Here is a 13887-nt window from a genome sequence, read left to right as displayed (position 1 = left end):
ACTATTAAGTGCTTCCCCAATGCTACAGGTTCCTTTACTTTGCTGACAAGACTCTGACAATTACTCATCAATAAATTTTCAACATGTCATGCAGATCTTCAGGTCCATGACTACCACTAAAGTTAATGGGAGTCTAAAACCCCCTTGGTGACTGTTTGGAAATTTGCCACTGCCACTATTCAGATATTAAAACAACACACTTTCTTTCAGCTACTGAATGAGGCTTTGTGTATGAACCATGTGAATGGCTTTTGCTGCTGTAGCCTCTTTCCAGCATGTAAAAGTCAACTTCCTTTGCTTTTAGTTGAGGCATAAGTAGATCATGTACACAGATTTTCCAATTCGCAACCTGTTTCAAAGCCCTCTGGAGCAGTTGGGAAGACTCCCACAGACTCCAGTGACATGAGATCAAGCCCTAAGGAAAATACAAAAACAAACAGCAGTCTCACCCTCGAAACTTAACATACTGATGTTTTGTTATGCAGCGAGGTGTATATTTGGACATGTGGCTAATGCAAAAATACCTGCTGTACCTGTTAATGTATTGCCTCCTTTATAGGGCAGATTACGGACTGCATCCAAGACAGCCTCCTTTGTCCGGTAGGTATTCAGATGCCATTCAATTCGGGGGTCACCACTGTATTGCGCAAGACCTAGCGAATGAGAAATTAATGCATTTCATTTGATTTATGGTTTCAAGTGTATATATTATATATGCTATACATACCAGGCTATCAAAACTCTGCTACCATAAGGCTCCTTTGAAGTCTTTAAAGAATAATTTATTACCTCCAAAGTCATTCTTAGTGCCAAGTCCAATATTTATTTTCTTAGGCTTTTCTTTCAAGTGTTAAAGAATTTAAAGAAAGCGTAACACACTTTTTCCAAGCTTAAGCAGGATTCCAAGAACTCATTTTATGAAAAAGCAATTTTATGACAGTGCAATTTTATTAAATGCCCCTTTGAACCACCTAAATTGTAAGTAATAAAACAAATTATCAAGCTAGTGACAGAAACCACTACATGTTGGCATGTCTTTAATTTCAAAATTACACTTTAAGAGCCCTGATACAATGCTGACTGAAGTCAATGAGAGTCTTTCCATTGATTTCAGCTGACATTGGATTAGACCCTGACTATGATGAATATAGTGCATGCTGAGGAAAATCCTATATAATCCTATAAGCATTGCATGCACATTATTTCCTTTGATTTTAATAGGAGTTCCATGTGTAGCATATGTTTTTATTAATGACAAAGAAGATGCTAATTGTATAAATAAATAGGTGTTAAGTTATTTACTGTCTTGAAAAGTTAAGGCTTTTAAAAAAATTCTACTAAAGATTGAAATATTAATTTTTTTTCTAGGTAAACCTCACCTATTCTTGTTTTCTCAGAACCCACATTGAAAGCAGCAACCAGGTTTTCCAGAAACAACCGAACAAGTCTGAAATTGAATCTGCCAATACTCCACGAACCATCGACAAGGATCACAATGTCTGCAATTGCTGGAGTTTTACAGGTAAACTGACTCTCTGTAAACCATAAAATGGAAAATAACAGGTTTTGTTCAACAAATAATATATAGCAGATAAAACATGCTTCTCTCCATCCAAGTGTAAAATGTAAAAGATAAAACAGTCTTCTAGAAACCATCATTTTTTTGTGGTGAGCAAAAACACTGAAGGGGCACCGTCAACCTATTTTAGCTCCAAGCATGAAACAAATTTGGAGGGGTGGTCATTGAAGAGAAATATTTAGAGCCTAAATTAAAATAGAACATAAAGTAGACAGCTTTAAAGCTTCTAAGGATGAAGTGTGGCTGATCCCATTAGGGGTAAATGACAGGTACAGTTCTAAAACAGCTGGACAAGCAGTCAGATTCTCATTTCATCCCAGAGGACATGCTCTAACAAACCCAAGAGACCTATGTTAGTTCGAACCAGCAGAGGATGTAGTCCCAGGGCCTCTAATCCTGTTAGAAAGACAAAGCAACATACAAAAATGGAGCAACAAAAAGTGGGACCTCAGGATTAGCAGAAACATGAATTAATATTCTTGTAGCCTTGTTTAAATTAGGGAGAAATTGGAGGAAGGCGAGAAAGTGGAAAAGGGCAGCGGAAATGTGAGGGAGGTTTAGACTCAACCTGGACTCAGAGTCATAAAGGATGCCTGATTAGGTAAATCAAGAATACTGATAGTTTGCATGAACAGTAAGGAGAAGAGAAGGGAAAAGAAGAGCTGCTAAGCCAGCACATCGAGGGAGAATTGGATATCTATCAGAGCAATGAATTATTGGTTTTCTGCTTGAGAGTATCAAGCTGGCAAACTTCTCACAGCATTCAGTAGGGAACAAGCTAGATGGGGAAATGTTGAAAAGAAGCAAGTCAAATGCAGAAGACAGTCATCACGTATTATGAGACAAAAATGTGTGTTTTTGCACTGAGGAGAAGAGATAAGTGGATAGTGATATTAATTTTCCACGTGGTCCAACAGACAATAGATTAATTTGTTTCATCAACAAATTTTCCCCAGAAACTACTATGTGAACTATAGATCATAAAAGGTCATTCACGCATCACTGGACATAGTACAGAAAGAGTCTGAGCCCAGAGCAGTCAAGAGCTGGGGATAGGAGTGTCAAAATAAGCAGGTCAAACAAGGGACAGGTTCTGCAAACAAAGCTCTGACAAAGGAGATTTAATGAAAGAAGACTGAGAAGGTCCAACATGTTGTGCCCTTGCCACACTGAAAGATAAAAGAAGCATGAAGTCACTAGCTTAAAATCTTACCACTCTACAAATAATAAAAAGAGTATCTTAGCGCTAAATATATTCAATGTGCAGAAGAACATTATGAGGGTAGATAGAGTTGCATACCAGGTTAACAGCACAGATTTAGTCATAGCCTTTGTTTCAGATTTGACAATCATAGTGAATGACAAAACTAAACCATAACATTATTATATTTTGTTAATGAGCTGCATCAATATGTGAAATTAATGTGATGCAATAAACTCCAGTGTAGCTGTTGATGGGCCCAGGACTGCAGCCCCTAGGACCTCAGCACGTTGAGCTGGGTCAGAGCAGCTCCAGCTGCAGGGGGTTAGCTTGCCAGCCCAGGGCTGCTCCGATCCAACTCAATGTGTTACAGAGGGGCTAGCTGAGACACAAGGGTACTACATGGAGGGGCTAGCTGGCAGGCAGTCCCTACAATGAAGCACCTTTGTGCCTCAGCCAGCCCCATCAGCAGCTACATGTACATTACTGCACACTAAATAATACCTCTGTAGGATAGTACTTGCGTTCACAAATACTAACCTATGGCAGAGTTAATTAGTTTATTGTGGCCTAATAGAGCTGCACATGTAGATGCTGAGATTTTACTGCAGAACTAATTAGGCATCTCCGCAGTAAACATCTTGTGTAGATGCATCCACAGTCTTACAATGATCCAGATGCTTTTCCTATATGCTATAAAGAGGAAACAAAAATTGCACTTGTATATGAAGCAAAGATCATATTTCATTTACCATACAAGACAATGTTCTTCAAACCAATGACAAATTTTAGTTCATAAACACCAGAAAAAACTTTTAGTAAGGGTCAGAAAGGGAAGCTTGAATTGGAAGATTTCTCTAAACAAAGGTCCCATCCTGCCACCATTGAAATAACTGACAACTTTTTCACTGACTTCAAGGCAGTTAGGATTTACCTTCTCATTATTTAATTGCAGCTGTTACCTACCACAGCAAGATGTAGACACAAATATATTTGCCATCTGTGGTTCCTATAGATTAATTCACAATATTTGCCTTGTCCCTAGCGTAAGGTACAGTTCTGTCCCCTTAGCAACTGAGCAACAGGTTACTTAACACAAGTCAGTACAACAGTAAAGCCCCTTGGTTTGAGCAGATTCACTATAACCCAAATGCAAATTTTCGTTGGGGTCCATAGAGATTTAGCTCCATAATCCAAGGAGGGTAGTATTTGCATGGCTAAATTACCTATCACCACTTTAAAAACTTGTGCTAACCCTGAAACTCAATTGGTTTCATATTTGTTTCATAACAAACTTTTCCTTTAAGGCTTTTTTTTGCTCTTTTAGGGCACCTATACATGACCACCACGGCTGCTCCGATGCGCTGGAATTCCAGCATGTCAGAGCAGACTCAATTAATCAAGTCTGCTGGAGCGTGGCAATTGCTGCGCTTCAGCAGCTTCCTGCATCTAGTGTATCAGTGTCCCCACAGTTAAAAATTGCAGCAGGGGCATTTAAACTAAAGTTCGTTGAACAAGCTTTAGTTCAAATGCCCTTGCCACTATTTTTAAGCACAGGGACACTGATACAAGAGATGCAGCAGCACTTTAATTAGAGTGGCTTGAAGAGCTGCTCTAATTAAAGCGCCACTCCCCACCCTGGGAGCACTTGTAAGAGTGCCCTCTTAGTTATTACTTTGTAAAAAAAGAGTCCATCCATTGGGTTAAGAAAATCTATTTGCAGCAGCAAAAACCAAAGAGTAAAGAAAACAAATAACCGTTTTCCTTTCAATATTTTATTTCTATGTCATCACAGATTAGTGCAAATAGTTGTACCATTCAATTCAATTGAAACAAACAGCATTTGTTATTTGATCCAAGACAAGTTAAAGTGAAAATATGGTTCATTCTTCATAGAGGAGATGCAGTTGTTGGAAGCTTTTCTGCATAAAACATATAGGTTTTTTTTTTTAACTTCTGTATACTATTTGCTTATGTTTTCTCCAGTTGAACTTAACAGAAATTGTAGAAAGTTCCCTAAAAATGGAACAAACAATAGTGAGATATTAAGCAGTATAATGCATCACAGCAATCTTTACAATTTGATAGGAATACAAACCCTAGCTTATATCATTCTAGTAGTTTATAATGCTATTGTGTGCTGCAAATACATTTATTGTCTCTCTCAGGTTGATACATTTTCATCACGAGTTTTAGCCTTTGAATTTTTCACTAATCTTTTTGTACAACAATAAGAAATGATTATTGATCACAACAGTCTAATACAGATGTTTCTGGACAACTCTAAGGCTTCATTGTATCCTAACTTAACTATAATAGGAACGTTTCTCCAGTACATTTGCCTAGCTCTCAAAAACCTCAATAATTTGATGTAAAATGGTTCTGGAACTCTTGTGCTTTAATCAAACTGTTACACTGCAGACTTCAGTAGTCTAAAATGGGTAGTAGGATTGCTCTGTTTTACCCATTTATTTAGAAAACCTTTTCTCCTTCTTCTGAAGCAGATGGCATATACCAATTTGAAAAGATAGCGTATTGGACAAGACAAACCTTTTGTCTGTTCTGGTAAGATGATTCCTACTCTATACACAGCACAATGATTTCCATTGAGACTGCTGCATTTTCACATGGGAAAGGTAAAAACCAAGAAAAGGAAGATTTAGAATTCATGGAAGATTGGAGAATGCAGCAAAACTGCAGACACCCTACAGGAAAGGGAGCAGTCAGATACTGTATTGTAGTCTGCACCAACAGCTGCTTCCAGTCTTTCAGTTTATGCTAGTTTTTGTGTGTCTGCATGAAGAAGACCGTAAATGCCTTATTAAAATTGTACCCACAAGTGACCAGATAACAGCATGTCTTCTGTCAGCCAAGCTGAACCCAGAGGAAGGAGTACTTTAATCACGTCCTATATGAAGTCACAAAAACAGGCTGGCTTCATTAGGCCCAGCTTGATGATGCTAACGTAGTAATATTGCATAACAGGGTTTTCAGGGTAGAAACCAGCACAAAGCCCATTTATGTTGCCAACACTAACAATATCATCACCAAGTTAGGAATTCCAGACTTCTTGAAGGCTCTTGCCTGCTTGGTAATTTTCCATAGGCTGAGTGTAGATTCCCCATTTGACTGCTAAGGGCTGCTTGCTCTCCAGACAGACACAAATGCCATCTACAGTACTAGTGCACAAAAGTTGCAGCACTGCCAACAGCCTTTCCAGACCTTGCCAAGAGCAACTTCGCCCATAGTTAAATCTGCAAAAGAATGTTAATAAAAGCTGAGGTCCAGGGGAGCGGCTCAAATGTACCAGAGGAATCGGGATATGGTGGGCTCTTGGGATCTGCCTTTGAAAGTGGGCAGGAAGAGAAATTAGCCTGTGGGGGATGGTTAGGAAACAGTATTGCAGGGAGGCTCTGGACAGCACTGGGGGATTAGTGGGAAGCAGGTACACCAGGGAATATGTCAGTATGCATGGATACACCCGGCCCTTTGAAATGTGGTGGGAGTGAATAAGAAGTAGGAACTAGAGGAAAACTCTCTGTTAAAAAAAATTACTTTCTTAGACCAAAAAAATCATGATTTTTTACCTCCTTAGGTTGGCAACATTGTTATTCCCTGAGGTTTTGGGGTCAAAGATTAGGAAGAGGAAGTATTTAACATACAGATATTGGTCTCTATGTGTAGGAGGTGGCCACACATTGGGAGGAGTGGTCTGATCTGCATAAAGACAACAGTTACAACAGACTACAGTAATTCATTTGGTGCTTGACCTCCCTCTGGTATGAAATGTAGCTCCTTTTGTAAAGAGCCAACATACACAGTTCTCCTGATAGTAGAAGTTCAGGTTATAATTCTTTCTGAGGCATCAGTAGGTCATTTCCTTTATTATTCTTGTCACAGAAGAAAATTCCTATAATATATGTGGAAGGGGACAGACAGAAAGTTCAAGTAAAGGGCATTTATCATACAATACAAATGGAAATCAGCAAGACTGATTACTTCATAGGATAACAAAGCACAAAAGCGAAGATGCTTGATGACAGGAGTGAAGTGGAGAATGGGAATAGAGTGATGATGATGCATGGACTACTAGATAACATGATGGATGAAGAAGTATTAAACCTTATACTGGGGAAAGAGACAGGGTTACATGTAATAAACACCAGTACACTATTTAACTAGGAGGTAGGAAAAACAGAAAAGATTTGGATTCCTAAGTAGCTTCCAGTTGCAAAAATTCAGCAACCCACTAACCAGGCATGCTGATATTGCTATTATAGCAGTATTCTGGTGTTAACATTATTCGAGAGATCACATGAAACAGCCCATATATGAAGGCATAGATCAACCAGATGCACAACAAATGTCTGGCCTTCATCAAACTAACTCCAAACTTTTTTTAAGGACTAGGACATTGGAATTACATCATATTGCAAGACCAGCTCAACAAGTGCAGTTCATACCAACTATGTAGGAGAAAAAGCAGCCAACTGTTTGCCAGGCATCTGGCTCTCTATCCCAGAAAACCACTTTAACCAAATGCAGAGATGCATACAAATTAGCTGTCTCTGGGGAACCTGCATATTAAGATTTATTGTATTTGTTATATATGCATTCTTCTTCTTAACATCCCTGTACCTAACAAACACACCATTTAATGAATGCTAAATACTATGGTTGTTTAGATTTTGATCTTCCAGAATTCCACCAAAAAGGTGTTATAAAATATCCTATTTGAGCCACACACACAAAAAAGTCTAGTATCAAAACACATTGGTTATTTCACAGACTGTGTTAGCTTCCAAGTTTTCAATGATAGTTGATTCAAAAACCTGAAAACTTGAGCTAATATTTTTAATGACAAACTGGTCATTTGGGGGGAAATGTCAGACACACAGCAATTATTTTAAAAACATTTTTCTTAAAAAAAAAGAGTGTATTAAGAAGCCAGTCAAGATGAATAATAACTGTATTTTTAAAACCATGAAGATTTATTTAGCTTACAGAATATTAGGATACTTTCCTATCATCCTAAAGAATTGTTGGCAATAAACATGCTTGACATAACTTAAAGTAAAATTTCTGAAACATATGGATTCATTTCAGTTGAATAGCAGCTTTACAGTGTGTGGTATGAAATATAAACGACTTATACTTAAAGTACAAACGGATGATAAAAGAGCTCTCAGAATCAATATTAACCAGAGTAGAGAACAGACAAAGATACATTTGCAGAAGCTTCACAAAAGGGGAGGGAAAGTTGCTGTTGCTCAGAAACACACAGCAGCTCTTACATGATAACTACTACCTGTGCATGAGACCATAGTGATGCAACTGCAGTGCAACTGTCCCATCCTTAACCCTGTTTCATTGTGGGTCAAAGTTGGGGCAATTTAGTTAATTTGTGTTGCTACAAATTCATACCTCACACTCCACTGACACTCTAATTTGTACAAACATAAAATATTCTCCCTTCATCTTCCCTGCTGCTGAAACTGAAGAAGGTTAATCAGTTGACTTATTACGATTTGGCTTTCAATACAGGATCATATGGAAGTAGGAATAGAAGGGACCTCACAAGACCTAGTCCAGTCCCTTGCTCAAGGCTGGATCCTCCCTCCCAGACCAAGCCATCTCAAGCATTTGCCTCATCTCCTCTGGAAAATGTTCAAAGATGGAGATTTCAATTTCTCAAGGTAGCCTGTTCTACTGCTTGACCACCTTCATCATGAGACAGTTCCTCCTAACCTCCATCTTAAATTTCCACTGCTGCAGCTTGAGGCCATTGTCCTTAGCCCTGTCCCCTACAGCCATTGAGGAAAGCCCATGGAGAAAAGCTCTCTATAATTGTCCTTCAGGTATTCAAAGTCTGTTATCAAATCCTCCCTCAGTCTTCTCTTTTCCAGGATAAATAAACCACATTCTTTCAGTCTTTAGTCATAAGTCATGCCTCCCCGCCCCAATCAATTATTTCTGCACTGCAGTGGACTCTTTCTAAACTATCCACATCCTTCTTAAAGTGTGGAGTCCAAAACTGGACACAGTGCTCTAGGTGAGGCTTCAATCAGTGCTAAATAGAGCAGAAGAAATACTTCCCATGATTAACAAGTAATGCTCCTGATAATATAACCCTGAATGCTGTCAGCTTTTTTTGCAACAAAATCCCACTGTTGGCCCATATTTAGCCCATGGGCCACTGTAACCCATGGGTCCTTCCCTGTAGTACTGCAGTTATTCCCCAGTCCGTATTTGTACGTACAGTTTTTCCATCCAACATGCAGGACTTTGCACTTGTCTTTGTTGACTGATTCATTGACTGTTTGATTATGGACCATTTCTCCAGTCTATTCAGGTCATTCCTGGTCCTACTCCTACCCTCCAGAGTATTTGTAACTCCACCTAATTTGGCATTGTCTGGAAATTTGCTCATCATGCACTCAATCACATTGTCCAAATCCCTAGACAGTAACAGACCCAGGACAGCCACCTAGGTAACCCCACTTGATATCTCCTCCAAACTAGACATTGGGCTGTTGATGACCACTTATGGAGTATGATGAACCAACCAATCCACCTTACAGTGCTTTCATGTAGCAGAAAAGTATAGAAAAGGGAGCTTTGCTCATGTCATTCCAGAACTTGCAACACAGTATGGTGACCAATTATGCATAATTTGCCAGCATCATTTATATTTAACATCCCCCCACTTAGAAATGCATGAAAATTGAGAAAAATCCTTCTCAGGCAAACTTGAGAAACTCCTTCACTCTTTGGTACGGTATCTGAGTGCATTACACTGTGAATAAACAAGCTGTCCTGAGGCTTAAACTACTCTTCAAGTTAGAGGGGAGTACAACACCATCACACTGGGCAGAAAATTAGACATGCAACTCAATTAACATTCTATAGTGCTAGCCAATTCTGTCAGTGCATCCCTGATTAGTTTAATCCTAGATACCAATTCAAAATATTCTCATGTTTTTAATACTGCAATAAACTAATAGAAGAAATATGGTCCTTGTTTTACCACCATTTTCCAATGGAAATCAATGGGGAGTTGTCCAGAAAAATTGGTGGCATAATATCATTCATTAGAAGGAACATATTTTTAAATACAGGGCCCTAAATTACATTAAAGATACATTTAATAGATATTTTTATCGTTTAATTCATCATCTGCATGTATGCTGCCATATTTTCAGAAATGTCATTTTTTTGGGGAGCCATAATTTTTGGTTAGCAAATCATGGGAGACAGTCTGGTCCCTTTGAAATAAATAAGAGTTTTGGAAATAGGATTTCACCACGTGTCTGAGCTACAGAGAGGGTGGAGTCATTTGGGGTCAATCATCTGAATCGACACTTCTGAAAACCAGGTGCAGTTTGTCACAGGAGCATTTGCAAAGTTCTTCTAAATCATGACAGTAAAGGGACTGCAAGCCAGATCAGAAATAGTTTTTCTTGAAGTCCCACTAAATTCCCAACAGGCTGATAGCAGGGAACAATGCAATCACAGCAAATAGCTCCTGTCAGCAGCTTACTCTTCTTATCATTTTATTATGGCAGCACACAAAAGCACCTGTGGTAATTCAGACTGGGCACTGTGTAAACACAGAAAGAGAGACCATCATTGTCCCTAGGACTTACAGTCTAGAGATGCAAGTAGAGAAAGAGCAGAAGACAGGGACAGAGATACAAAGGATTTAGCAGAGACTTGGCATACATCACGTACAGGGATTTCCAGTTTTTTTAAAAGGAGCAGGAACTGGGATTAGGCATAATCAAACATATTGCTTGTATGGGCATGACCGGGGTTCCTCATACAACCAGGGTTGTGGTGAAGTAGACAAAGGCACTTTCCAGCAGGCAAGTCCCAAGCAATTTAGGGCATTATCAGTCATGTGTAAGGAGAAAACAACACCCAGAAAATCTAGGCAAGGGTATACCACTGAGTTCTAAAACTTTTATTCTACAAGTAATGCTTAGTGCTGGTGGGCACTGTCCAGATATATAAACTTTCATGACTATTAACCTTTTTTTGGTGTGCCTGGCAGGATGGATAAAAATCTCTTTGTGGGCCAGATGCTGTCCATGGGACATAGGTTGTAAACCCTGGTTTACTGCATTTGGTACTTATCCCCAAATGTTGTACCTCTGAAGTCACCTACCTCACCAAGAAATTTGTTGTCAGTAGTTCAGAACAGTGTTTCTTCTGTTCAGTGCAAATTTGCTTCATTTCAGTCCTATTAATTCTACAGTGGGCACCACAAAAAAAATCCTTCTTGCACAGGACTGACTTTGATGGCTGTTCCTTATTTAGTTGTTAAAGAAAGAAGAAACATGCAGCCTTATTTTTTTATATTGTGGTAGAATATAAAAGTCAATTGTGGTGGTAGGTGCTGGACAAACATGGAACTGAGACTCTCTGCCTGCCCCCTGATCCTTTACAAGCTACTGAACAGTGTGGAGAACAGTATTCTTTCTCTGATCTCACTCTTGCCAACAGCATTTTCTGATCCAACATTTCTGAACTGATGCAAATTGCACGTAGACAGCCCAGCTGTGTGACATCATATTATTTCCCAAAAAATTAATGAAAGCACTAAAACACACCACAGCTGCCATTAATCTTGGGAGTACTTTACTAGGCATTTCCCGCTTCAATGCCATTCACAACTACTCCTTGCCTGTGGTCTTTCCAACTGTTTTAAAAAGCAGAAGACAAATCTTATCTCTGAACCTATTTGAATAAGGTTCTGTATTTAAAAATCTCTCTCAGAGAAAAGTTCTACAGAATTACATATATAATGATTTTTTTTCAACTAACTTATAAAATTAAAAAGAATTATGTCCCTACTGTAGAATTCAATAGGGTGATTAAGTTAATTTTGAAGAAGGAACATCCTTCTCTATTAAATTCTCTAAATTTGTGTAGTCTCTCTAGGACCCTGTTAATTTTACTGTTGTAGCATTTTATGGAAAAGTCCTATACAACACCACTAGTGTGTATGGCATATTTTAAGTCTGAAAAGGCAATATTAGCATTTTACTCTGGAAAGTGAGTTTTAAATTGGTTAAATTGGCTAGGGTTATCATCTGAATTAAAGACATGCATTTACATGTGTGCCCAGGAGCAATAAACACTGGTGCAATATGCGCCAGAGATTATTACTTTGCATTAACTGCACATGTAGACAGGCCCAGGGAATAGAAAGATTGGCAACACATACCTATGGAGATTATGTTGGACATTAGGTAAAGCTGGTTGAATTTTCTTTTGATGGAGTTTTTCCCCATCACAAAATGGCATTTTGCCAAAAGTCAAACAACATCTTTTAAACAAAATATTGTAATTTTATTAAAATTACACAGGGGTAAAGAAATCAGCATGAAGCATTTGGCAAGGCTGGTTTGTAAATCTTTTATTAGATAACTATATAATTGGGAGAGATGTTACAGAAACTTTCAGCTGCAAAAAGCCCTTCCTTAGGTTGGGGAAAGAAGTAAACACAGTCTAAGCCAGGGGTGGGCAAATACAGACCCATGGGCTGGATATAGCCTGCTAGATGATTGGATCTGGCCCATGAGCAGGCACCCATCAATTGACTGGAACCAGCTCATGGCTTCTTCACAGTCATGAGTGCCTCCTGAGTCTGGGGGGGGCACCAGCAGGGCATACCCATGGAAGGGAGGTCCCCCAGCAGTCAGCTGGCAACTGGGAGGGGTGGGGGTATCTTACAGTTCCACATGCGGCATAGTGGCGGCAGAAGAGCTGGCACTTCCACCACTAACATGCCACCGGCAGAGCCAATTTCAGGGGGGGCACTAGCTCTCTCCATGCACCCATATCACCTGGAACACTTGCTGTCATGGGGGGCACTAGTGCTCTCAGGTGGGGCACATGCCCCCCCATGCCTTCCCTATGTGTCACCAATGCCCACAGTACTCCATATGGGGATGAATCCCACTCACTCCCACTTGGAACAGCCTGTGCCATGCTCCCACCTGTGTCTGCTGCCCCAGCCCTGGCCCATGTGCACAGCTTTCTGGAGGGGTCTCTCCTGATGCTGCTGCAGCTGCCCAGGTGCTGCTTGGTTCCTCCTTCTCCAGGCCCTGCCACACTGCTCTCAGGGGGAGGCAGGGAGCTGCAGTTGGGTGGCTCCTGCTGCAGTATGTAGGGCTCCAGCTTCATCTCCCAGCTCCCTTCCACCCACTTCTCCCACCCAGTGCAATAGGCAGCCACCTGCAAATGGGTGAGTGCATGGAAGGCAGCTGGGAGCTGGAGCCCTGTGTGCTGGGGCAGTAGCTGCTTGGCTGCAGCGCCCATCCCATGCCCAGAGCAGTGCAGCAGGGGCTGGGGAAGTAGGAGGAGCTGCTGGAGGTGGAGGGAGCTGAGCAGTATTTGGGGGACATGGACCACACCAGCACTTGCATCACCCAAACGAGCCCTGCTGCACACGTGCCCTACCCCTCTATTCCTCTCCCCACTCCTGGCCAGCTTCTGGGATGTATCATGAAGGCAGCCCCCCACACTTTTCCCACACAGTATACAAGAGTAAGACTTTATTTTGAGCTCTTATGCAATCACCTTTATATACACTGCTAAAACAAAACCCATAAATCAAGACAAAAAATATTTGAAGTTAAATTAAAATATGTTATAGATGTTTGATTGATACTACGTGATTTTTTTTTTTATCTACAATTTGTTAAAATGTTATCTTCCAAAAGATTTTATGGGTGTGACCTTTGACAGGTCACCAATATTCGTTAAGTGGCCTTCCAGCCAAAGTAATTGCCACCCCCGGTCTAAGCTAAGTACCAGAAAAATGACGACTTGTTTAATTCTGTTATGTAAAGTAAAATGTGTCTTACATATCTTCCAAATACATGTTTGCTCCAATAAAAGATATTACTAAATTTGTTCTTTGCATATTCTCTAGCCCACCACAACTACAACAACATGAAGTATTCTAGATAGCTCAACATTTTCAGAAAAGAACAATTTTGATGTTTCATCCCAAAATTATAAAACAATTGAAAGAGTCATAAGCACAACTAACTGTACTAATTTTAACATTTAGTGCTAACATTCTGGCTTCCTGCAG

At 39.9% G+C, this 13887-nt stretch overlaps 1 protein-coding gene across 4 annotated transcripts in view; it reads right to left on the bottom strand.

The window, feature by feature from the left end:
- COL14A1 (collagen type XIV alpha 1 chain) overlaps positions 1–13887 on the bottom strand; it is a 192358-nt gene that overhangs the window by 144944 nt on the left and 33527 nt on the right. For all 4 annotated transcript variants that reach the window (XM_090040565.1, XM_090040568.1, XM_090040567.1 and 1 more), the window contains 2 exons: positions 1380–1535; positions 534–653 (listed from right to left, as the gene is read on the bottom strand). In XM_090040565.1, coding sequence (XP_089896691.1) covers positions 534–653; positions 1380–1535 — 276 coding nt within the window. The remainder of the gene's footprint in view (positions 1–533; positions 654–1379; positions 1536–13887) is intronic.

Source organism: Crocodylus siamensis, chromosome 3, assembly GCF_052110815.1.
Source record: "Crocodylus siamensis isolate JL-2025a chromosome 3, ASM5211081v1, whole genome shotgun sequence".
NCBI lineage: Eukaryota > Metazoa > Chordata > Crocodylia > Crocodylidae > Crocodylus > Crocodylus siamensis.
Note: the sequence above shows the minus strand (reverse complement) of the source record. Positions and strands in the feature narration are given on the sequence as shown.